Source organism: Xyrauchen texanus, chromosome 12, assembly GCF_025860055.1.
Source record: "Xyrauchen texanus isolate HMW12.3.18 chromosome 12, RBS_HiC_50CHRs, whole genome shotgun sequence".
NCBI lineage: Eukaryota > Metazoa > Chordata > Actinopteri > Cypriniformes > Catostomidae > Xyrauchen > Xyrauchen texanus.
In genome coordinates this window covers 47,052,455-47,078,476 of record NC_068287.1, presented here as the reverse complement: position 1 = coordinate 47,078,476, position 26,022 = coordinate 47,052,455, and the positions used below count along the sequence as shown (strand labels likewise).

At 41.7% G+C, this 26,022-nt stretch overlaps 1 protein-coding gene across 2 annotated transcripts in view; it reads left to right on the top strand.

The window, feature by feature from the left end:
• LOC127652409 (myosin-9-like) overlaps window positions 1–24,174 on the top strand; it is a 49,260-nt gene extending 25,086 nt beyond the window's left edge. For both annotated transcript variants that reach the window (XM_052138532.1, XM_052138531.1), the window contains 33 exons: window positions 496–594; window positions 757–900; window positions 1,006–1,101; window positions 1,368–1,639; window positions 4,558–4,731; window positions 4,849–5,022; window positions 5,102–5,216; window positions 7,036–7,223; window positions 7,381–7,502; window positions 7,647–7,716; window positions 9,770–9,930; window positions 10,045–10,153; window positions 10,231–10,362; window positions 10,512–10,718; window positions 11,924–12,061; window positions 12,147–12,270; window positions 12,497–12,668; window positions 12,824–13,036; window positions 14,113–14,257; window positions 14,411–14,617; window positions 16,463–16,567; window positions 16,654–16,806; window positions 16,991–17,239; window positions 17,457–17,669; window positions 17,764–17,976; window positions 18,117–18,278; window positions 18,910–19,038; window positions 19,125–19,213; window positions 19,856–19,979; window positions 20,235–20,443; window positions 20,723–20,831; window positions 20,925–21,097; window positions 22,923–24,174. In XM_052138532.1, the coding sequence (XP_051994492.1) occupies window positions 496–594; window positions 757–900; window positions 1,006–1,101; window positions 1,368–1,639; window positions 4,558–4,731; window positions 4,849–5,022; window positions 5,102–5,216; window positions 7,036–7,223; window positions 7,381–7,502; window positions 7,647–7,716; window positions 9,770–9,930; window positions 10,045–10,153; window positions 10,231–10,362; window positions 10,512–10,718; window positions 11,924–12,061; window positions 12,147–12,270; window positions 12,497–12,668; window positions 12,824–13,036; window positions 14,113–14,257; window positions 14,411–14,617; window positions 16,463–16,567; window positions 16,654–16,806; window positions 16,991–17,239; window positions 17,457–17,669; window positions 17,764–17,976; window positions 18,117–18,278; window positions 18,910–19,038; window positions 19,125–19,213; window positions 19,856–19,979; window positions 20,235–20,443; window positions 20,723–20,831; window positions 20,925–21,097; window positions 22,923–23,031 (5,099 nt within the window). In that variant the 3' untranslated portion in view covers window positions 23,032–24,174. The remainder of the gene's footprint in view (window positions 1–495; window positions 595–756; window positions 901–1,005; window positions 1,102–1,367; window positions 1,640–4,557; window positions 4,732–4,848; window positions 5,023–5,101; window positions 5,217–7,035; window positions 7,224–7,380; window positions 7,503–7,646; window positions 7,717–9,769; window positions 9,931–10,044; window positions 10,154–10,230; window positions 10,363–10,511; window positions 10,719–11,923; window positions 12,062–12,146; window positions 12,271–12,496; window positions 12,669–12,823; window positions 13,037–14,112; window positions 14,258–14,410; window positions 14,618–16,462; window positions 16,568–16,653; window positions 16,807–16,990; window positions 17,240–17,456; window positions 17,670–17,763; window positions 17,977–18,116; window positions 18,279–18,909; window positions 19,039–19,124; window positions 19,214–19,855; window positions 19,980–20,234; window positions 20,444–20,722; window positions 20,832–20,924; window positions 21,098–22,922) is intronic.
• The last annotated feature ends 1,848 nt before the right edge of the window (window positions 24,175–26,022 follow it).

The window sequence follows — 26,022 nt, the reverse complement described above, 5'->3', positions numbered from 1 at the left end:
TATGAAATGTAATCTTAAAATTCAAGATATAGTTTATTCAATAGCAAACAGCATCTATAAAAATCATTTTAGCCAATATTTGTGAGCTACGTATTTTTACGCTTATTGGAGTATTGCTTTGTTAGCTTAGCAACATGCTAACATCAAACTCTATAGAGCTGTTCAGCTGTGACGTCAGACTGCACCCATAACATGAAGGCTAATTCGCTATGGGTTCCTCCGGTATTTCCAATGGGCTTTTAGAGCAGGGGGTTTCGAATTACTAGACCGCTGTCTAGTCTGTTGTATTGTGTAGTGCAAGTCGCTTCCTATGTGGAACATTCCTATTCATTTAGGATTGCTGTCTTGGAAGGTAGCACCCTATGTTGGCATTCAATAGCAAGGTAGCTCACAAGATTTTGGACCAGGGCTATTATGATACTTAAAAATGTGAAGGTAGTGTGATTGGACGATGCTCCTCGGTCCTGTTGTTTGTCTTTGACCGATAACTTTCAGACCTGTTGGAAAAATCTCGTGCAATTCGTCAAGCTAAAGAAGAGAGGACCTTCCACTTGTTCTACTACATGCTCTCCGGCGCGGGAGACAAACTGCGCTGTGAGTATCAACATTCACTGCTGTTATACGTGCTTATTGAACATCCGGCCCAATGTTTTGGGTTTATAAATGATTAAAACTGATTTAATAGCAATAAGCATGAGACCTCATTGTGGTTGAGCGTTTAAGAATAGATTTGATTTGTTTCACTATCGCATTCAGCTGAACTGTGTCTGGAGAACTATAACAAATATCGGTTCCTTTCCAATGGGAACGTGACCATCCCGGGACAGCAGGACAGAGACATGTATGTGGAGACTATGGAGTCCATGAAGATCATGGGTATTCCTGAAGATGAACAGACCGGTAAATGGATACTACTGCAAACATGGCAATAAAATGATCCGCAGCGTGTTTGAGGTGCATTTATAAATGTATTGTGTTGCTGTGATTTGTGCGCACCCTCTTCAGGTCTTCTGAGGGTCGTGTCGTCTGTACTACAGCTGGGTAATATGAGCTTCAAGAAGGAGCGTCACTCTGACCAGGCCTCCATGCCTGATGACACTGGTAAGAATAGTTTTGACGTCACAAACAGAAATTGGTCATTAACTGGTCCAAGTTGGTCTATGTGGTTGATCAACTGAATTGGGTGGGGCCGAGGTTGGCTTGGTAGACCATCTTAAACCTTCAACAAACCAGCTACTATGTTAAAAAAAACAGCTGGACCACCATAAGACTTAGTGTATCTTACGGTAGCCAGAATTAAGCTAGTTCCGTATGCTAGTCAACTGTATTATCCATGTTTATTTTATGTATGATTTTTCCCCGGACAGCTGCTCAGAAGGTTTCTCATCTGATGGGAATGAACGTGACTGATTTCACACGCGCCATCCTCTCGCCACGCATCAAAGTGGGCCGTGATTACGTGCAGAAGGCGCAGACGCAGGAGCAGGCGGAGTTCGCCGTGGAAGCGTTGGCTAAAGCCACTTACGAGAGGATGTTCCGCTGGTTGGTGATGCGTATCAACAAAGCTCTGGATAAAACCAAACGTCAAGGCGCGTCATTCATCGGCATATTGGACATCGCCGGATTTGAGATCTTTGAGGTAAGGCAGAATGTTTTTAATCTTGGTGTGCCGAATAATGCCACTTTTACGATAATGGGATATGCCGAAACGAAATGTGTTGTGAGCCATAATTCTGGTCTCTGACATCTACAGTATGACCTGAAAATGCTATATGTGGACTGATGGTGGATTTTGCCGATACCGATTACCAAGGTGGTGGAAAGGCCGATAGGACTTAACTATAAACTAGCCCAAAATTCACTGGGGACTTGGCTCCATTACAGTGCTCTCTATATGTGAGGAATAAACAAATTAAGCTTTTTATAGCCTATATATTCACCAGATGAAGAGTTTTTGTATACAGGGTATACAGTATAAGTTAATATATTTCACAAGATTAGGTTTATTGATGAGGAAAAGTACAAATAAAAACTAGCGCCAGAGGTTTTTGCCAATAACCAATCCGAAAAGTTCCAAAAAGCAACTATCGTCACCGATTAATTGGCCAAACCGATATATCGGTCTACCTCTAAAACATACCGTAGGCAAGAATTTGAATGCCAACTGTTTGGCTACACAACACGTCGTTCTAAAATGATACAGAATGCCACAAGGGGCGCTATAGCAGACATTGCCGTGCATTTTTATTGAATCTTCATTTTTCACATGTTCAGCACAATTATCGAATGCAATAACTATTGGCAAGATTTCAGGAATTACATTTAGGGTTAGACATATTTATAGCGAACTACCGGCATAAAAACGCATCCAGTTTAATGTCCGACATTTGAAGGTAACACTTAGAGGTCGACCGATAGTGGATTTTGCCGATACTGATAACTAAGGTGGTGGGAAAGGCAGATAACCGATTAATCAGCTGATTATTTTCTTACTATGGTGGGCACAGAATAATGCTGCGTTCACATACAACGTGAAGCGAGCGTTTTGCGCGACGCGATTTACATACAAAGTCAATGCAAAGATGCGAATAGACGCGAATTTGCGCCGGGTTGCGCGAATGCCGAGACTCGAACGCGCGAAATTGCTTCATTCGCTTATTCGCGCAAGGCAAATCCGCATGACGCTTTGTCGCAAAAACCTATCAGCATTGAGCTTGTCTGGATGTCACTGACATACTGATGTTGTTGCAGAAGAAATCTGGAATAAAGACATCGCTTGGAGGTAAGCGAGGAAGTTGGACTTCCTGGTAATTTCTGAAAATATGCGCGTCTACTTGATTCCAGCTATTGGTTTTACTTTTCTATGAACCAAGTTGTAGAAGCCCCGCCTCCCGTCCTTTTCCGGAAGAGAAGCGGGAATACTTGTGGGTTTGCGTTACTTGCGTGAACGCGAGTTTGAACACATATTTATAATCCAGCGGTCAAACTCGCGTTAGCAATGTGAGGCGAAAATTTTCTTCGTGTTGTATGTGAACGCACCATAAGAGTCCAAAATGAATAAAATCCCATATGCGGTTTATTGTTCATCAAAAATCCCAGTAATAACCAAAAAAATTTATATTTGGTGCATATCGCTGGACTTTAAAGTATAATTAAATATATCGAAAATATGAAATTTTATAAAATGTATCGGCACAGATGTTTGCTGATAACCGATAGTTCCAAAAAGCGACTATCGGGACGATTAATCGGTGAAACCGATATATCTGTCTACCTCTAGTAACACTATCGTCTCATTTGAGGTTTATTACCGCCATTGTAAAGCAAGAACGCACATTAAGTATGTACAACGAGACGGCATGATTATACGAAATGTGTTGTGAAGAATAATTCTGGTGTAAGACATCAGTGACCTGAAACACGCTTGACGCAAGTACGTGAACAAACACTTCAAGCTACACAACACGTCGTTCTGAAATGTGTCAAAATGCAATTCATACCGCGTTGCATTCTCAGTGTTGCCACAAGGGGCGCGGTAACAGTCATTGGTGTCAGTTGTCGTCGTTTATGGTCCATTTTCTCTTTCAGATCAAATAATGTCACGGCACAGCAACAGTTCAATCAGATCTTCATTAAACATGCCGTTAGTCAACTAGTCGCACGTTTATGATATTAATTTAATTACTTAAATATATACGGGGGGAGTTTGCCGCAGCGCACCAGCAAAAGTAATGATTATGAATGTGTCAAAAAAACAAAGAAAACTGTCTGAACATTTGAATAATTTATTAATGAACTAGTGTTTTCTGTGTCGTCTGCAATGATGAAGTTGATGACGCCGACTCGTCATCAGTATAGTGGATGCGCCTATAGAGAGAAATGCACATTAAGTTTATGTCATGTAGTAAGCGCGGTACTAAATTAGCTTCCACACGAACACTTTGATGTTCGCCTAATAATAGAGCACATTTATCTAGGTTACCATTAGAGCGAGCGGCCATGTTTAGTGGCTAACTTTAGGCTACTGCTAACATGTTTCACTACTTACTATCTGTCCGTCACAGACTTCGCCACTTTGCAACTTCATGTAGAGTTTTTTGTTCTGCGACCAATCGACTAATTAAAACTTGGTCGACCAAGCCTCTTCTCATCGACTAACGTTTGGTCGACCATTAGGGGGCAGCCCTAAATTACAAAATATTTTAGTCGACTAACTTTTTGAAAGGTTTGTCAATTTTTATAGCTAGATACCTGGATTATAACACAATCAGTTTAATGTCACAGACATTTAAAGGTAACTCTATTGCCCCTTTGAGGACTGAGGTTTATTACCGCGTCATTATTGCAATAATGCACGTTAAGTATGCACCACGAGACCGCTACATTCATGTTTGCATGTTTGCTTATCTAAGAGTTCACATACTTGGATACTTCGAAAAAATCTGTTGTAAATCACCAAAAATATGATGTACCTTTTTAAGTGTGTTTGCGTTGCGATTGTCCATAATTCCTGCACTGACGGTGGCGTTTTGTGTTTGTTTTCGTCTGTGTCCGCAGCTGAACTCGTTTGAGCAGATGTGCATTAATTACACTAACGAGAAGCTGCAGCAGCTCTTCAATCACACCATGTTCATCCTGGAGCAGGAGGAGTATCAGCGCGAGGGCATCGAGTGGAGCTTCATCGACTTCGGCCTGGACCTGCAGCCCTGCATCGACCTCATCGAGAAACCTGTTAGTGGCTCACACGATTTCTAGAGTTGAATATCGAGAACTGGTTCTCACGCGGAACCAGTTCCATTTTCATTAAACCTTTACTTTCTTGGATGGTAACCTATTCTGCGTCTGCAGGCGAGTCCTCCGGGAATCCTGGCTCTGCTGGACGAGGAGTGCTGGTTTCCCAAAGCCACGGATAAGAGCTTTGTGGAGAAGGTTCTCCAGGAGCAGGGAACACACCCCAAATTCCACAAGCCCAAGAAACTGAAGGACGAGGCCGATTTCTGCATCATTCATTATGCTGGGAAGGTGATTATAGACTCTATGAATTGATGTTGTAAAAATGATTTAGTTTTGTGATCTCTAACCGTCTCTAACTGTTTGTCAGGTGGATTATAAGGCCGATGAGTGGCTGATGAAGAACATGGATCCGCTGAATGATAATGTGGCCACTCTGCTCAATCAATCCACTGACAAGTTTGTTTCAGAGCTGTGGAAGGACGGTGAGTCGATAGATCTGAATCGATCCGACACTAGTGGTCTGTTCCTTAACAATACTCAGAAATCAGTATAGCTAACTGGAGGATGTGGCGCTTTGGATCCGCCCCCTTGTTAACCTGTCATTAGTGTAACCACATGATGTTAAGAGTTACTGGATTTGTTCTCCGGTCTGTTCTAGAGTTCGGTTCCTCTGTCTCTACTCTTCTTCATTCATCCGTTCTTTACGTGTCCCGTTGAACCCTCTGTCCTCCCCCCTCTACTGTACGTCTTTCTCTCTCTCAGAGCTCCAGAATTGTCAGAGAGCTTATTTCTATCTGCGCTTTCCTTTCCTTCACTTAGAACCAGGTGAAATCTTTGATTTTCTGTCATTTTACTTAAATTCTCTCTTCATCCACAGTATGAGTTCTTCTTCTCCTGCTGTTTTCTGCCCTGTATGTGTGTACTTGTTTTTCTAATGGATATATCGTCTCTGACGTGAGCTGTCTCTCTCTCCTCCCCTGTCTCTCTGTGTAATAGTGTGCTTTGGCGCCTCCGCTGTTGGTCTTTGGTACTGCCGAAATGGGTATAAACTGCATGGGTTTAGTTTTGTTTTCACCAGTAAAACATGACCTCCAGAATGCAGTTACGCACATTCACACAAGGTTCAAAACTAACTTTTTGCATTTAATTGGCAAATTATATATACTGTATATATGTTCAGTATGTATACAGTATATCTATAATATACTTTATATTTAAAAAAAATATTTTGCTTGTTTTCTCCTGTATTTTTGTGGTAAATAGCGCAGGCCATTGTGACACTCGCAGCATCCCACACTAGTCAGTCTATGACAAAAATATTGAAATGGTATTATTTTGTTCGTCAGATTTTCGGTGCATCGTACATTAGTCTCGCGCAAAAACATTGGAACATCGTTATTTGTTCGTCAGATTTTCGGCGCATCATACAATAGTCAGTCTCGTGCAAAAACATTGGAACATCGTTATTTGTTCGTCAGATTTTCGGTGCATCGTACAATAGTCAGTCTCGCGCAAAAACATTGGAACATCGTTATTTTGTTCGTCAGATTTTCGGCGCATCGTACAATAGTCAGTCTCGTGCAAAAACATTGGAACATCGTTATTTGTTCGTCAGATTTTCGGTGCATCGTACAATAATCAGTCTCGCGCAAAAACATTGGAACATCGTTATTTGGTCATCAGATTTTCGGTGCATTGTACAATCAGTCTCAGGCAAAAACATTGGAACATCGTTATTTGTTCGTTAGATTAGTGTTGCTGTGGCTTCACATCAGGAATGCGTCGTCACATGGTATTTTGGAGTTACGACAATACAAAACTGCAAAAACCATTATGAAACACTTGTAAACCATTTTGTTTATATTTCTGAAATTTGATTTGTTCAAGACAAAAGCAGAATCAGACTATCATTCCGATATTGTGAATTCAAACAACATATAAACAGCATAATAAATATTGGGCAACACTAAAAATTGTTTAATTTATTTGCCAAAACAATATATTACTTGAGGACCTTGTACATACTCATACATGAAGATGACAAATGCACAGTTAATTAGTACAAACATTTGCGCCTGCACTGCATTGAGTTGGTTCCATTAGTCTGTGTGTGATTTTCCCCCTCACTCTTCACCAGCATCATGTCCCATCCCCACCGCCACCCCCACATACAGCTGTTGTGGTTTGTCACCATTGCTGAAGTGTGTTTGAAGTTTTATTGTCTGTGAGTTCACGCCGTGATCAGACTGCATGCCTGAGATCATGTTTAGACGTTATATTGATACCCTCTTTGTCTCTCAGTGGATCGTATCGTGGGTCTGGATAAGGTTGCTGGTATGTCGGAGTTGCCAGGAGCTTTTAAGACTCGTAAGGGAATGTTCCGGACGGTCGGCCAGCTCTATAAGGAGCAGCTTTCTAAACTCATGGCCACTCTGAGAAACACCAACCCAAACTTCGTCCGCTGCATCATTCCCAATCACGAGAAAAAGGTACACAACAGTACTCTAATTAAAAGACACTATAATTCAGAAAATAACTTTTACATGAAGTTGCAATAATTGCCCCGTTCTCTCATATGTTTACGTCAAATAAAATCAATTTTACCCAGAGCCCCCATTAATTTAACTGTGTTTCTCTGGATCTCAGGCGGGTAAGTTGGACCCTCATCTGGTTCTGGATCAGCTCAGGTGTAACGGTGTTCTGGAAGGCATCAGGATCTGCAGACAGGGATTCCCGAACCGCATCGTCTTCCAGGAGTTCAGACAGAGGTGAGCGGCTCCGATGCTGCTGGAGTTTCTTGAACTGTTTTATGTGAAGTTAAAGAACCAAAGTGAACTCCTTATAACAAACGAAGTATTAAAGTGAACAAAAGTTCTTCTGTGATGGTAATGTTGGTTTGTGCTGTTGTTCAGATATGAAATCCTCACACCAAACGCCATTCCTAAAGGCTTCATGGATGGAAAACAGGCCTGTGTGCTGATGGTGAGATTTCATTGTTTCAATAAACTTTCGGCCGATACGATAACTAAAGGAGGTGGAAAGTAGCCAGTAGTTTTATAAAATTGATTTCGATTATAATAAGATATCCTAGTCTTTCCTTTGGAGGTCGACCGATAGTGGATTTTGGCGGTGGTGGAAAAGGCAGATAATGGATTAATAGGCCGATTTATGGAATGTAGGGCTGCAAGTAACAATTATTTTGATAATCGATTAATCGAACTATTATTCTGCGATTATATCAACGATTAATCATTCGCTCTTAACCGATTATCCAGCTTGTGTCCCGAGTTAAAAGGTATTAAACGCGTTTACTAACAATAAAGAGGACAAAATCAATTTTTTATAATATCTTTAAATGACATTCACTGAATTAAAGGAAAAAACTTTTATTAAGATTAATCCAGTAAAGAAATTCACTGCAAAATATCCTGTTATCAAGTGTTTTTGTCTTGTTTTCCATTTAAAAATGTCTAAAACTCCTAAAATCAAGAAACATTTAATAGAGAAGCAACTTAAGATATTTAGTCTTGCTTTAAGAGGATTTATCTTAAATGTACAGGAAGTGTATTTATTTGTATGTATTTATCACATGTTCATACTTCTGCTAGTGCAGTAAAGATCAAATATACATATATTCAAGATCTATTTTCTAAAAGCAAGTGTAAATATCTCATATGCTGCTTCTCAGGTCAATGCAACTTTATTTAAAATGATTTTAGATATTTTAAATATTTGTATTTTAATATTATATTCAACATTCTCAGATAACATTATTTTATTCTGCAGTATAGTTGCTAAAGTAAATGTACATTTATTTTAATAGAGTTATAGATATTTTTATTGGAAAACAAGCCAAAACAAATCAAATCAAAAACATATATTTTTGCAGTGTATAACGGGGCGAGAGACTCATCTTTCTGTTCACTTCAGTCCATCTTTAACCAATTTAGCCAATGTTCTTCAGGATATGAAACACACAGTGACACATATATTATGATGCAATAAGACTCGAGCAATCACATTATAGTCTGGCTGCTTTAAGTGTGTGCGCTCGAGGGACGAGTGTCCCGTGACAGAGTGTGCATCAGCCGGTGCAGTTTCAGATCGGGACATTCACATCTCATAGAAGAGGCGCTGACCGCACAGAGAAATGACAGAGTTGGAGTTTGTAGTTATTTATATGACCTGATTCTGTATTATTTTATCTTTAATAAAGTTATAACACATTAAATATAACTGCATTAAAGATGTACCATCGGGATGTTTCCTTTAAAGAGCTCCAACTCTACTTATTCCACAACGAGAGAGCTTCTGTATTTACTTATTCTGTATTTTTGCATTACAATTCCCTCATATTTTGTGATGTACATTTAATGTAAGTCGTTTGATTACATTAAATGACATCAAACGACTATTCGAAAAATGAACACTTTGTTGACAATGTTTTGTTCTTGACATTGTTGATAACATCGACTAATCGTTGCAGCCCTCATGAATGCTAAAAACTGTTCTTGTGCTTGTGAATTGAGGTCGACCGATAGTGGATTTTGCCGATACCGCCGATAAATGATTAATCAGCTGATAGTTTCTAAAATCGATTTATAGAATGTAAAGAAACGTTCTTAGACTTTCCTTTCTATGACAGACATAGAAGCTACAAGAGCCCAACATTAATACAATCCCTGATGATGTTTATTATAAACCAAAGTCCCAATAATTATCAGAAAAATAAGATAGCATAATGCTGGACTATGAACAAGCACGAAATGCTCTTATTTCAGGACTCTTATTTTGAATAGAGACTAAGCCGGTTTTATATACACACCTGTTTATTTATTCAGTGTTTTTTATTATTAGTAAATACATTTATTTATTGAACATCGGTGTCTTATATTGCATTTACTGCATTTTTATAAAAGCATCAAGACCCTTTAACTGTGGAAGCATCTGTGTAATGCACCGTCTCTTTAGTACTACATATATCATGTTTATTAGTTTTATTATAATCATGACCCTTGTTCACTCCTCATCTTAGATTAAAGCTCTGGAGCTGGATACAAACCTGTTCCGGATCGGACAGAGTAAAGTGTTTTTCCGCGCTGGAGTTCTGGCTCACCTTGAGGAGGAGCGCGACATGAAGATCACCGATGTCATTATCAACTTCCAGGCCTGGTGCCGCGGATACGTCGCTCGCAAGTGAGCGTTATGATTAGTGCTCAACTTAAATGAGGGGGCACTGTTGGGCTCTATATTGGCCCGTTTTTAGCCATTTTGATTTCATGTGGTATTTAACTGTGTTTTATTGCACAGAGCATTTGCTAAGAGACAGCAGCAGCTGACGGCCATGAGAGTGATTCAGAGGAACTGTGCTGCTTACCTGAAGCTCAGAAACTGGCAGTGGTGGAGACTCTTCACAAAGGTTCATACACTTGCACACACACATTCGAAGCATGCGTGATGTCTGTTCTGTACTGACACTTTGTGTTTGTATTCCAGGTGAAGCCGCTGCTGCAGGTGAGCAGACAGGATGAGGAGATGCAGGCCAAAGATGAAGAACTCCACAAGGTGAAAGAGAAACAACTGGTCGCTGAACATCAACTCCAGGAGTTGGAGGTCAAACAGAAGCAGGTATAAAACACACACACTATCCTGTGGACGAGGTCATTAGAGCTGTGACGTCAACAGTCGGGGTTATGCTCCAGTTTGAGTAGTTTCATTCAATCATTCAAAATGACTTTAAATGAGTTTTAATGAGCGGTTTGTTTCTCTGGCTGCAGTTGAACGCAGAGAAGATGGCATTGCAGGAGCAGCTGCAGGCTGAGATGGATCTGTGTGCTGAAGCGGATGAGATGAGGAACCGTCTGGTGGCCAAGAAACAAGAGCTGGAGGAGATCCTTCATGATCTGGAAGCCCGTGTGGAGGAGGAGGAGGAGAGAGCCAATCATCTACAGGTGGAGAAGAAGAAGATGCAGCAGAATATTTCGGTAAAAAGACACACACACACACACACACACACACATCTATTACACGCATCCAACCATTCATTCATCCATCCATCCCTCCCTCCCTCCCTCCATCCCTCCATGCATCTATCATCCCTCCCTCCATCCATCCATGCATCTATCATCCATCCATGCATCTATCATCCTTCCATGCATCTATCATCCATCACTCCATCCTTCCATGCATCTATCATCCATACCTCCCTCCATCCATCCATGCATCTATCATCCATACCTCCCTCCATCCATCCATCCATGCAGCTATCATCCATACCTCCCTCCATCCATCCATCCATGCAGCTATCATCCATACCTCCCTCCATCCATCCATGCAGCTATCATCCATACCTCCCTCCATCCATCCATGCAGCTATCATCCATACCTCCCTCCATCCATCCATCCATGCAGCTATCATCCATACCTCCCTCCATCCATCCATGCATCTATCATCCATCCCTCCCTCCATCCATCCATCCGTCCATTATCATCATCCATCCCTCCCTCCCTCCCTCCATTCATCCATCTATCCATCCATCCATTCATCAGTGTATCCATCTGTGCATCTATCAACCATCCATCCATACATCATCCCTCCATTCATGCATCCATCTGTCCGTGTATCCATCTGTGCATCTATCAACCCTCCATTCATCTATCTATTCATCCTTCCCTCCAACCATCACTCCATCACGTCATAACTTTTCACAATAACTGTTTCTTTCACTATCACAGTAGTACTAGTGCTACAAATGGGCTTAATCATCTATTTATTTTCACTTTGTATTTTTTTTTTTATTTACCAGCATGCTTTGCCTCATCATATCAAAATAGCAATATGGAGGGTTGTTAAGGGCATGAAAAATCTGGAAAGATCAACCAACTCTAAAATTGAGATTTCCAGACCTGCAGCAGTTTCCTTAGCAAACATACATTGAGCATAACTAGAAAAATCTCAAATATGTTATAGACTGGAAATTGCTCTTTGCAAGTGCAATGTCAAAAATACATTTTTTTGTCAGTACTCACAAAGGACTGGAAAAGTCAAAGTAATTAATTGGTCAAAATTGGGAACCCTGAATCGGGAATAAGGTTAAAAAGTTTTCCTGCAAGATGATTGGCTTGTCGATCAATAAAGTTAGCTGTGATTGCTTGAATAAATAAGAATGTGCATTGTGGTCTCTAATAGGATCTGGAGCAGCAGTTGGACGAGGAGGAAGCTGCTCGGCAGAAACTCCAGCTAGAGAAGGTTACGATGGAGTCCAAGCTGAAGAAGACCGAAGAGGAAGTCATGCTTCTAGACGACCAGAACAACAAACTGCTCAAGGTCTGTGTGAAATGGAAGTCTTGTGTATCAACCGTTGAGAAACACTGGCTGGTTTTCTCACTGTGCGTCTATTTTGGTTCTACAGGAGAAGAAACTTATGGAAGAAAGAGTCTCTGAGATCACCACCAACCTGGCTGAGGAGGAGGAGAAATCCAAGAGCTTACAGAAACTGAAGAACAAACATGAGGCCATGATCACCGACCTGGAGGGTGAGGAGATCTATAACGCACTCTGTGTGGTTTGTTTTGGTGTTGAACAGCCCCTATTTTATGAAGTAAGCTCAGGATGTGAATCTCCACTAGATGAGCAAGTATTTTTGCTTGGCTGGAATCCAGAACGACAACTATGTATTTGCCCCTACGGCTGAAATGCCCTTCGGTACACGTCATTCGTGACTGCGGAATGAAGGTAATGAAATGACCGTTTGTCCCTCAGATCGTCTGCGTCGTGAGGAGAAACAGCGTCAGGAGTTGGAGAAGAACCGGAGGAAACTGGAGGGTGACTCAACGGAGCAGCACGATCAGATCGCTGAACTGCAGGCGCAGATCGCAGAACTCCGCGCACAACTCGCCAAGAAAGAGGAAGAGCTTCAGGAGGCGCTGGCCAGGTGTGTAACATCGACCAAACCCACCTTGACCTGATTGGCTGATACTGAAAGCTGATAATATCACCGTTCATATATTGGTCATATGGTGCATCTGTAATCCATTTGAATGTCTGATGAGAACCAGTAAAGAATCTCCGCACTTGTCGTTTTGTCAGAATCGAAGAGGAAGCGGCGCAGAAAAATCTGGCGCAGAAGAAGATCCGTGAACTGGAGGCTCAGCTGAGTGAACTTCAGGAAGATCTGGAGCTGGAGAGATTAGCTCGCACCAAAGCCGAGAAACACCGGCGGGATCTGGGAGAAGAGCTGGAGGCGCTGAAGACCGAGCTGGAGGACACGCTGGACTCCACTGCTGCTCAACAGGAGCTCAGGTAAACGCATGAGAACGTGTGCTGGGAGATTGTGGCCAGCTGTGGTGCCACTCACGATTTCATTTAATTTCAGGGAGTAACATCTCAACATGATGTTAGCCGGCACCCTCGTCTTTATAGTCTGTGTATAATCGGTTTTAGAATTTTATAAAAAAAAATAAAATAATTATTTGTAATTTTTTTCTGCAATATGTGGAAGCTGAGTGACCGAAACATGCAGTATGAGTTTTAATGTTGTTTATATAACCAGAAAATGTCAACTTCAGTCGTGCTGATGATATACACTTCAATATAAGGTTTTATTAATATTAGCTGTATTATTTAACCGGAATGAACAATACTTCTATATCACTTATTAATCTGGTTACATGTACAAAATAGGGCTGTCAATTGATTAAAATGTTTAATCAAATTATATGATGTGCCGTTTAATTAATTTAATTAATCACAATTAATCGAATATCAATATTTTCTGAGAAATGCCCCAAATAAAGATAATTTATTGTATAGTAATTAACATGACTATAAATATAATATAATCGATTTAAACCATAGAAAATGTTAATTACATGATGTGCCGATTAATTGATAAATCCATATTTACTGAGAAAGGCCTCAAATAAAGATAATTTGGCGTATAGTCATTAACATAACTATAAATATAATTAGTTTAGATGACAAAAAGAAGCTTAAACTAATATTGTTTTTGTCTTGTTTCAATTACATTGATCATAACTCTATTATTGGCCTTCCCTCCGCTCTATTTTTAATTGTTGGTTGTTTTTGGGTCGTCTTTGGTTTAATCACACAAGCTGTTTTAACATACTGTGTCAAGTTCGATGTAGTTTGAAACTTTGAGAAACGTGTCTTGAGAACACTGCATTTTACTCGGTCCAGATGCCTTTAAGCTCAAGTGTGTCTGTGGAAGGCTGTGCTTCCTGTTCTCATGGGTTTGAGACGTGTTGCCTGTACAGCTGTGCTGACTGCCCCCTAATGCCACACGTTCATAAAGACATCAGTGTGCTGCATCAAGCATTGCTCTGATGTAGCTCAGTGTGACATGATGTTTCGTGCAGGACCAAGCGTGAAATGGAGGTGAATCATCTGAAGAAGTCTCTGGAGGATGAAGCTAAAGTTCACGAGCAACTGGTGGTCGAGATGAGACAAAAACACAGTCAGGCCTTCGATGAGCTCAATGAGCAGCTAGAACAAGTCAAACGGGTAAGGCACAGTCATGTCAGTTTTAATACAAACTAGCCGAGTCTGCAACGAGACGTTTTGTCTGTGGCATGTTTTCCATTTCTGTCACTGTTCAATCTTACTGGTCCATGTATCAAATATCAGGTCACACGCCATGTTTCTCTGTCTCCGTAGAATAAGGTGTCGGTGGAGAAGGCCAAACAGGCTCTGGAGTCGGAGAGGAACGAGCTGCAGATCGAGCTGAAGACGTTCATGCAGGGTAAAGGAGAATCTGAACACCGCAGGAAGAAAGCAGAGACGCAGCTGCAGGAGCTGCAGGTCAAACACACCGAGACCGAGAGACACCGTCTCGAACTCTCAGAGAAAGTCGCCAAGATGCAGGTGTGTAAAGACCTCGTATCCAAGCCAGCATGGGATCTGCGGCCATGGAAATCAGTAGAATTGTAATGGCTGTCATTCTCCAAGTTCTACACATTTTCTGGCCCTTGCACGTTCATTTACAGACACTTTTATCCAGAGTAACTTACCAAATGTAGCTGCAAGCGGCAATGACAGGGCCAAGAACTCCAATGGCAAACATTTTGATTGAATTTATAATTCCACTGATGATATTAAGCAGACTGGTGCTTATAACTTTTGAACAATAGGTGGCACCATCACCAAATTGATATGGTATTGTCAGGGCTCAGTCATAATGCCATATGTTAGGTTTCATGTCAAAACGCCGAAGCGTTCTGGAGATGCAACCTCAGATCCTTGTTGGTATAAGTCGTGCAATTCAGAGATGCATCCTAAGAGGAGTTTGAAAAAGTAGGTTTTTCATGAAATTCAAAATGGCGGACCGAATATATGGCCGACCATGGAAAATTGGGTATTATTTGACTCCATATGCCCCAAGGAATCTAAAGCGACCAGTCTCATGACTTAAGGCCAAATTATTCTGAAGTAATAGACAAAAATATGGCAATTATTTTCAGATATCTTGAACACTAGGTGGCGCTGTGCTGAAACTGTGCAGGAACTCTCACGTTATGCTTGTGATGACATATACCAATATAGCGATCAGGGCGGGGCCGAGCGGCGAATCGCTCTAGATTTGGCATTTATCATCTAATAACAAAAAGTCCAATGGGTCGCATCCTTTTTATTCTCCGCTCACTAGATTTTTCACCATTTGTAATTTTACGGAAAACCTACTTTTCCGAACTCCTCCCACACGTATGTCCGAATTGCTCTAAATTTGGAGTGTATCATCTAAAGACACTCATGACAAAAAGTTAAGAGATTCATGAAGATCGACTGAATCGTTCTTGCATACGGCATCGATGAATTCGACTGCGACGATGCCAAAATAGAAGTGAGGATGTACCCGCCCAACGCTTTCGCAGGAGACAGCCACAGACAGCTTTGTGCGTCTCTCTCTGCCATCTGCCGCTGTCTCCTCCGCCCCTCACTGGAACGCGAGGCCGGTGTGGCACACAGGTGGACCTCATTCACGTCTTATCTTCCTGGCCTCGCTCTGCCCAGACGCGCTCGGCCATTGCACTACTCACCATAACCAAGTTTTGCGTGAAAGCGTTGGGCAGGTACATCCTCACTTCCATTTTGCCGTTGTTGCCGTCGAATTCATCGATGCCGTATGCAAGAACGATTCAGTCTATCTTCATGAATCTCTTAACTTTTTGTCACGAGTGTCTTTAGATGATACACGGCAAATTTAGAGCGATTCAGACTTTTTTTTTTATGCAGAATTCTGTATATTTTCGTCCAAATTCGGTGCAGAAAATGTGCAAACTGTCTGACTGTCTTTTAAATTGACCTGTTTATTGTAAATAAAGGTGCACACGTTTTTCCTAATTTAAAAGTTTTATCGTAAACAAAAATAATAATAATTTGGAAACGCACAATTATAAAATCATGAGCACTAGGATGAGACGAAGTCTCCAGTCATATCAGAAAAAAGCTGTTTTATTCTACACGGAGATGGTCCCCTCATGGGGGCGGCCGTGTTATGATCACATAAATCATGACTGTCTATATGAATAGCGAATTACTACAGTGGCATCTGTAACTGAACACCTTTGCGTTTTAAATGATACTGCATCCACGCCCCTAGGTGGCAGTGCAAGTGCAAGACGACCGCCATATTGACCAGCCCAACAAAATAACTGAGTGCACCATTTTTTTGTCATGAATGGATTTGTGCTGTTTTATCCGACTCTGCAGGTGGAGCTTGATAATGTCAACAGTCTACTGAATGACGCTGAGGTCAAGTCCATAAAGGCATCAAAGGACTGCACCAGCGTAGTGTCTCAGCTACAGGACGTGCAGGTATGACACACTGTGGAATGATAGGACGTCTGGAGTGGAGCTGTCTCACTCGCCGTTTCACTCACTCAATTTGTTTGTGGTTGCAGGAACTTCTGCAAGAGGAAACTCGACAGAAATTGTCTCTCAACACACGTCTGCGTCAGCTGGAAGATGAGCAGCAGGGCCTGAGAGAACAACTGGATGAAGAGGAGGCGGCCAAGAAGAACCTGGAGAAACAGATGAGCACCATGCAATCCCAGGTACTACAGTTCAGGGATATGTAAAACCTACACATAATTGAAAGGATGTAAATGTATATGTAGTCGACTAGCTGATTAGGTGACTATACTGACCCATCCCTACTACAGTTCCACTGCCCCAGCTCTCGTTTTCCACTAGATGAAGATGTTTGAGCAATATTTGGCTTTCTTTGTCTTCCTGTAGTTGGTCGAGATGAAGAAGAAGATCGAGATGGAGGCCGGTTCTCTGGAGAACGTTGAGGAACACAAGAAGCGTTTGCAGCGCGACCTGGAGGCCGTCACTCAGCGCCTGGATGAGAGAAGCGCCGCCTATGACAAATTGGATAAAACCAAGACACGTCTACAGCAGGAGCTGGACGACATGGTGGTGGACCAGGACCACTTGAGACAGATTGTGTCTAACCTGGAGAAGAAACAGAAGAAGTTTGACCAGGTGAGAAACGCTAATAAGATGTTAAAAATCGTAGAACATGGCAAGAATACAGGTCTTGCTAGTTCTGGTCAATTAGGTTGGCTTGACAAATCCATCAAACTGGTATTGTACAAACTTGAATCTTTAAACCGAGACCAAAAAACACTTCTAGGCAAGGCTTGGTCAAACTAACAGTCATACACTTGGTCTAATGGATTGATATGCTGTTTCTCTGTAGATGCTAGCCGAGGAGAAGTCCATCTCTGGCCGTTATGCTGAGGAGCGTGACCGGGCTGAGGCCGAAGCTCGTGAGAAAGAGACTCGTGCGCTGGCGCTCGCCCGAGAGCTGGAGACCCTCACAGACCACAAGGAAGAACTGGACCGCACCAACAAACTGCTGCGAGCAGAGATGGAAGACCTGGTGTCCTCTAAAGATGACGTGGGCAAGAGTGTAAGAGACTTTAGAGTTGTCTGAGACACCCGAGGTATACTTCATGATTCCTCAGCTGGAATCTTCTCACGATCTCCGCTCCGTTCTCTCTCAGGTGCACGAGCTGGAGAAGTCCAAGCGTGGTATGGAGCAGCAGCTGGAGGAGATGAGGACACAGCTGGAGGAGCTGGAGGATGAGTTGCAGGGTACTGAAGATGCCAAATTGCGTCTGGAGGTGAACATGCAGGCCATGAAGGCGCAGTACGAGAGAGACCTGCTGGGCCGAGACGAGCTGGGAGAAGAGAAAAAGAGACAGCTGGTTAAACAGGTACGAAGATAAGATGAGGTGACTCTTAGGTCGTGCCATCACTAGTCAATTCTTAAACATTCATCGGTTACAAAAAAACTCTAAATCGGTTCAGCTAAGATTTGAGGGAGTTCGCGTGACGTGCACAACTGTGTTTTCAGGTCCGTGAGTTGGAGATGGAGTTGGAGGACGAGCGTAAACAGCGTTCAGTTGCCATGGCAGCTCGTAAGAAGCTGGAGTTGGATCTGAAGGACCTGGAGTTGGCCATCGACCAGGCCAACAAGAACCGTGATGAGGCGCTCAAACAGCTAAAGAAACTACAGGTATAGATTGGCTTCAACTTCAGCCAAAGGCTCTATTGTATCTGTTAGATTTCTGCTTATTATTCCTCTGCCAATGAAGTCCCATCCCATAGAAACATTTGGCAAAAAGAAATGAAATTTGGCACACTGGTAGGGGTAAGTCTGAACAGTCCTGGTAGCAAATTTGGGGTCTCTATCTCAAACCGTCTAGCGCCACCAACAGGTCACAGTTGCACTTACGCTTCTGCTTATAACTTTTGAACTGTCTGGGTTAGAAACTTATTTTTTTACTCTGAATTTGTATTTCTTTGCCATATGAAGTCTAATGCCGCCCATAGAAGCATTTGGTAAAAAGAAGTGAAATTTGGCACACTGGTAGGGGCGAGTCTGAACATTCCTGTTCACATTTGCTTCACGCCAAACCTAACATTTGAACCGTATGGGCAATAACCTTTTACTCTGATTCCTATGTACGTTTAAAAAATATAAAAACAATATTCCTGTGGAAGACAAATGCTCCATAAAAATGGCATAAATTTGGTCCATGGGCATGAAATGATGTCAAACAGAGCTCATTGAAAATAAACTTTCTGAGATGCTCTGAGTGACGTTGAAGATTTTGGAGTTCAGATGTATGTCTTTGGTGTTTTAGGCTCAGATGAAAGATCTGCTGCGTGAATTAGAGGACACTCGTGTGTCTAGAGAAGAGATTCTGGCTCAGAGTAAAGAGAACGAGAAGAAGGTGAAGAGCATGGAGGCTGAGATGATCCAAATGCAGGAGGTCTGTAAATCTTTCTTATATCTCTTCATAGTTCTGAATGCACATCTCCCTGTGTGATTGACTGACCTGTCTGTCTCTCTCAACAGGAACTGGCAGCTGCAGAACGTGCAAAGCGACAGGCACAGCTGGAAAGAGACGAACTGCAGGATGAAGTCAACAACATGGCATCCAAAGGGTAAGATACAAACTTCTATATGCAGTATAAATTAAGACTCCACTGCAACCCTGCTCACGTGCAGGCTGTATCACACATATATGTATAAATTAGGAGTGAGTGATATATATATCTATATATCTCACATATAATTTGGGTTAATAACTCTATTCATTACAATATAGGGAATACGGATGTGCACGAGTAATTGACTACTCGTTCTGCACCAGCATTATTATTATTCCTCTGCAGTTGAAGTCTAATGTAGTCCATAGAAATATTTGGTGAAATTTGGCACACTTGTAAGGGCGAGTCTGAACATTTCTGGTAGCAAATTTGGGGTCTCTATCTCAAATCGTCAATTGCCACCAAAAGGTCAGATTTGCGCTTACGTTTCAGCTTCTAACTTTTGAACCGTATGGGCTAGAAATGTAATTGTTTACTTTAAGACTGCCATTGAAGTCTTAAGTCTCTGCAAATTTAGCATAATGGTAGGGGAGAGTCTGAACTGCAATGGCCATTCCTTACCTTAAAGTGCTGTTGTCTATATCCACGACAATTCTCCAAAATCTATTTTCTACAACTATGTTGTTTCATTTGCTATATCATCCAGTACTCATCCAAAAAGTTGGGTGAAAATAAAAAATGTTTGTGTGCGTTTAGTGCTCTGGGCTCAGAGGAGAGGAGGCGTCTGGAGGCGCGTATCGCTCAGCTGGAGGAAGAGCTGGAGGAGGAGCAGAACAACACTGAGCTGGTGAACGACCGTATGAAGAGAGCACTGCTACAGGTACACACACACACCTGAGCAGTCTGAGACTTTTAATAGTTGTGCGTTGCTTTTATTAATAGTAAGGCAATGTAACTAATTGCACAATATTTTTTACTTTACATGGAATGTAATGTGACTTCTGCATATCTTTTTCCCTACTAAGACTCTTTAGTCTATTACGGATCACAATGTTTGAAATTCAAAATATGTTTCTTGCATTTACACAAGTGTTTCTCTGTGAACATATCGTTAAACTGTCTCTCCTGTCTGTAGACGGACCAGGTGAACATAGAGCTGACGGCAGAGCGCAGTACCTCCCAGCGCCTGGAGGGGGCGCGATCACAGATGGAGCGCCAGAACAAGGAGTTGAAACTCAAACTGACCGAGCTGGAGGGAACCGTCAAGAGCAAGTACAAAGCCGCTATCGCCGCCATGGAGGCCAAGATCGCTCAGCTGGAAGAGCAGCTCGATATAGAGACCAGGTGAGAGTACAGCTGGTGATCAATTCTTCACTGGACACAGTAAACTGTATTTTTCATGGCTGGATCTAAGGGGGGCATTGCACCCTTGATTTTCCTTGAGCCATCCATAGATCAGGTTGGATGGCGAAATGATCAAGGGCGCCCCCTACCCCGGTTCGATGAAGAGAAAAGCACTTGCCACCCCTAAAGATCAAAATGCCCCCCCAAAGATTGCATCCTGATACCGGATATTAATGCTGCTTTCATGTCAGACTTACTGTAACGTGTGTGTGTGTTTAGGGAGAGGCAACAGGCTTCAAAACTGGTGCGTCGTACGGAGAAGAAGCTGAAGGAGGTGATTCTGCAGGTCGACGACGAGAGACGCAACACCGAGCAACAGAAAGACCAGGTAACGACAATTCTCCTCAACCTTATAAACCATATAAAACAAGGTCTAGGTGTGGTGCTTGTGAGGTTAACTGCTGATTCTGATTGGTTTCAGGCTGATAAGCTGAGCAGCCGCATGAAGCAGCTGAAGCGTCAGTTGGAGGAGACTGAGGAGGAGGCACAGCGAGCAAATGCCAACCGCAGGAAACTGCAGAGAGAGTTGGAGGACGCCACCGAATCAGCCGATGCCATGAACCGCGAAGTCAACAGTCTCAAGAGCAAACTCAGGTGCGTGATATCGCACAATGCCATGGATACACGCGTCCCACGACACATCTTTATTCTTAATACTAAATGTACATGGTTTGTCTGCATGCCGTTTCGTCTCACGCATGTTTAAGTACCCTAACATTTAAAAGTATACTCTTTAACTAGGGCTGAAATGAAATGTTGACAATAAAAAAAATAAAAACAATTGTCAACAAAAATGTTTATTGTCAAATAGTCGTTTGATGTCATTTAATGTAACATTAAACTGTGGTGATGACGTGTGAGATCAGATCTGCAGTTCAGGAGTTACACAGATCACAGATGCACTCGACACTTTCACAGCTTCAGCTGATGTACATCACAAAATATAATTATAATGCAAAAATACAGAATAAGTAAATATTCTGTATTAGTATAAATACTAATTTAATATTAGATTTTTGTTATTTTCTCCACAATTTGGAATTCCCGAAGTGCTCCTAAAGTGCTCCTAAGTCTTTGTGGTGGTGTAGTGACTTGCCTCAATCCGGGTGCTGGAGGACGAATCTCAGTTGCCTCCGCGCCTGAGACTGTCAATCCGCGCATCTTATCACGTGACTTGAGCGCGTTACCGTGGAGACGTAGCATGTGTGGAGACTTCACGCTATTCTCCGCGGCATCCACGCACAACTGACCACACGCCCCACCGAGAGAAGTGACCACGAGGAGGTTACCCCATGTGACTCTACCCTCCCTAGCAACCGGGCCAATTTGGTTGCTTAGGAGACCTGTCTGGAGTCACTCAGCACGCCCTGGATTCAAACTCGTGAGGTAGTTAGTGTCTTGCTGAGATACCCGGTCCTGTCCGGAGTTACATCTTTATTGCAGTTATATTTAATGCAGTTATAACTTTATTAAAGTTTAATTAATTAGGAAGCAGATCATGTAAATAACTACAAACTCAGAAACAGTCATTTCTCTGTGCAGTGAGCGTCTCTTCTATGAGTTGTGTATGTCTGATCTGATGGGGAGAGATTGAAACTGCACCGGCTGATGCACACTCTGTCACGGGACACTCGTCCCTCAAGCGCACACACTTAAAGCAGCCAGACTATAACGTGATTGCTCGAGACTTATTGCATCATAATACATGTGTCACTGTGTGTTTCATATCCTGAAGAACATTGGCAATACTCAGCTTTATTAATGAGAGAGAGATATTCATTTTTAGTGAGTTAAAGATGGATTGAAGTGAACAGAAAGATGAGTGAGGTGAATTCTTTGCTCGTTTATATACAGCAACAATATATGTTTATTACTGGTAATCAGGAGGTTGCTGGTTTGATCCCCACAGTCCCCATCATTGTGTCCTGGAGTTGAGTGTCTTACTCAAGGTTGCTCCGGGGGGATTGTCCCTGTAATAAGTGCACTGTAAGTCACTTTGGATAAAAGCGTCTGCCAAATGCATAAATGTAAATGTAAATGAAGAATCTGATCTAGAAAAATAATGGACTAGTTTGTGGGTAAATTTTTTACCTCATGTAAATGACTATCGATACAGAACAATATGGATGAGGCAGTGGTTGGGGAGATGTTTTCTCTTCCGTAGTGCGAGATAGAGGTAAAGAAAATCCATTCAAATTTTCAGTTTCATTGTTGTGCATCACTGCTCATTTGCATGTTGGAGACACACCTAATGATCGTATCACTTCTCATAGTGTCTACAACTACATGTGTCTCGTGGTGACACTGGCTACATACTGGGGCATTGAGTTGCAGACTTAAAACATAAAAGGACGATGAGGTTAGTCTTCCATTCTCCTGTGAGGTCAAGTGAATATCTGATGTTCAAATCTGTGTGCAGGCGTGGAGATCTCCCCTTCACCATGCGTCGCATTGTCAGCCGCTCCGGAATCGAGAGTGACGAAGACGTGGAGGCCAAGAGTGAAACCGCCGAACCCAAACCAGAGTGAACGGACCTCCCCCTGCTGTCTGGAGCACTGAACTACAGCATTTACACACACACACACACACACACACACACACACACACACACACACACACACACACACACACACACACGTCGTGGATGGTAACGTCCATTTAAAATCTCAGAGATAGATTTTTTTTTTTTTTTCTTATTTTAGTGCCATAGTGTATTCACACAGACATAAAATGTTTCTCTTGACAATCAGCGCTCACACAGAACATCTTCACTCACATTGAGGACCAAATTTGTGTTTCATGTCATTTGTCTAGGATAGAAGAAAAAACCGAAATGATATTTTTGTAAGGACACATTCTGTCAACGATAGTCCCATTTCTGGATCTATTTTTCTAACTGAAGTAAAAATGTAAAAAAAAAAAAAAAAAAGTGAAGAGGAGAACTTATTTGAAGGGGACCAAAGCATCGTTGCGTTCTACAAAACTGTATTTTATTCACTAGTATTTGTGATGGTATTCAGACGAGCAGTGTACCCTACTATGATAGCGCTCTCTTTCTTGCACCTCTGCTGGTAAATGCGTTTGTCAGATAACTGTACAGGCATCTTACAGTTACGCTTTTGGGCTTTTACATATGAAAGAATTTCTGAGATTAATGCAGACCAGCACCAAGAATATCAGAGATTGTTGAGACGTGTTTTGGCACTACTGCATCGGATTGAAGGAACACAGAAAGAGTAGGCAATGCGCACACTCATTTAGACATGGCACTATGCACTATAGCCTTAAAAATCTACTCTTTAGATTACTGTTTTTCTGTTTTTGGTCATTTTATTTTCAGTATATGTGTCTTTATTAATGTTCAGGGCATAACGGGTGGAGGGGTAGACGGTTTCTCACACACACACCCATACACACACACACACACACACACACACACACACACACACTGTAAACTCTGAGCACGGCGGCACGGGGCGGGCTTGTGCGGAACCCACTTTTGGCGGGAGTTTTTGAAACATGGAAAATGGTTGGGTTTCCATGGCAACCTTTCTGATCATTGTGACAGCATAAATTGATTCTCTGCATTCTATAATGGGTCCCTCTGTTTTGGGAGTTTCAGACAGACAAAGGAGAAAGATTTCAAGGGGTTCTTAGCATGGCAATGCTCTGCATGCTCTAAAGAAATCTCCCTCCGGAAAGCTTGTGCTCAGTTTCTGCGTTTTCGCTCACACTGCTGGGAAGTGACAGAAATGTACCATTATTGATTATGTATGAATAGTTCATGAGCATTTCTCTCTCTATCTCTCTTTTTGTCTTGCATTTTCGTCGTCACCCAATAATGACTTTGTGATGTTGTGTTATGATCTCTCTCTGCAGCTCCTGAATGATATCTGGAGTTTTGTCAAATCTTTGGTATAATTGCAATAAAATGGCTTTTTAAAAACTGCTTTACCAAGTATCTGACGTCTTCATATTTTCTGTGCTTGTGTAATGCCTTCACCTGTTGGGAGAAAATCAGCCAAAGATGGATTTCTGGTCTGGTCTTAGCTAGCCTAAACTCGTTTTGCACCCTGGCCAACTGGTTGACCAGCAGTCTCCCATTCTGACCAGCTGAAAGTGCCCAAATCCTCTCTATACTAGCAAACAGACCAGCTGCTTCCCCTCAGGCAGAGACGTCATGAAAAACGACATGAAAATCACTGTTGTGTATCACGGAAGAAAGAGAAATGTCAGTGTTAATGAGCATTCTTATGATATTTCAGTAAGTTTAACCCTTAATGACATGGGGGGTCTGAATACACATTTGTTGTTCATTCAGATTTGAATGAAATCTTCCATTTTCTGAAGACTTGGGAGAAGGATGCAATGATGCATAAGTTGTTACTAAGCTTTTTGACCACTATGTGGCGCTGTCTCCAAACTACTCAGGAATTCTCAAAACATGATTACGAAGATGCACACCAATTTTCGTTTAAGTCTGACAAACCATTCAAAAGATACATTACTTAATATTTTAATTCACAATGGTCGAGTGCCAATATGGCCATATAAATACCAAATATTGGTACCAAATCCTTGTGACCTAAAGAATCCATAGACTTCAACCTGTATGAGGCAGTGTCACCAAACTTTGCATGTACCTTCAAATCGTGCTCTTAATGAAGCATACCAAATTATGTTTCACTATGGGACAAAGTTTCACTGAGATACAACCGGACTTCCTGTTTTTCCGCTACTTGGCCAACTTTACAATGTAATTCGGTAATGCTCGTGAAAAGCTAAAAGCTGTTAACTTTTTCTGCAGCTCATTTGGAAAATGAGACACGTTTTCAAAATTTGTTGGAGTTAAAGCAAAAAAATAAAAAATTAATAAAAATGTACGTAATAATCCAATATGGCGGCCACTGTAAGGGTCAGAGTTTACAATCACCATGAGGAGAGGCAAAAAAATTATCTAGGCCCAAAAGTAAAAAAATTAAGTGCAAAAGAGTGAATATTTTTGAACTGGTTGTAGCGCTATTGAGTGTTTATTTGGGGGGCTTGTCATACCACCCCTGTCTATTTTCCTACATAAAGTTAGTTTCATTAAATGCATATTAATAACACAATAGATTGTGTGTGTGTGTGTGCTGTTACTGCCACTAGAGCGCGCACACGGATTATCACAAGGCAATGCAGAAGCTGTCCAAACAGGTTCTGAAAACATTTGTCTCCCACTAAAGTGACTTCAGACCATTTCTTGAATGAATATCATTTTTATTTTTATTATTTATTTTGTTTGTGCTATGAATTACAATGTCCACATTTTTCATATCAGTAATTACATTTGCACTATTAAAAATTTGAATTCTTTATCAAAAATGAGGTCATTGCTCACAGAAATACACATTTGTTATATCAAAATACATTTTTGATATCATTAACTGAATTTTCACTGTCAATTATATTGTTACTAGTACAAATATCCATTCCTGATATGAAAAAATGAAAAAAACTAGTGAAAACGCTCGTTATCT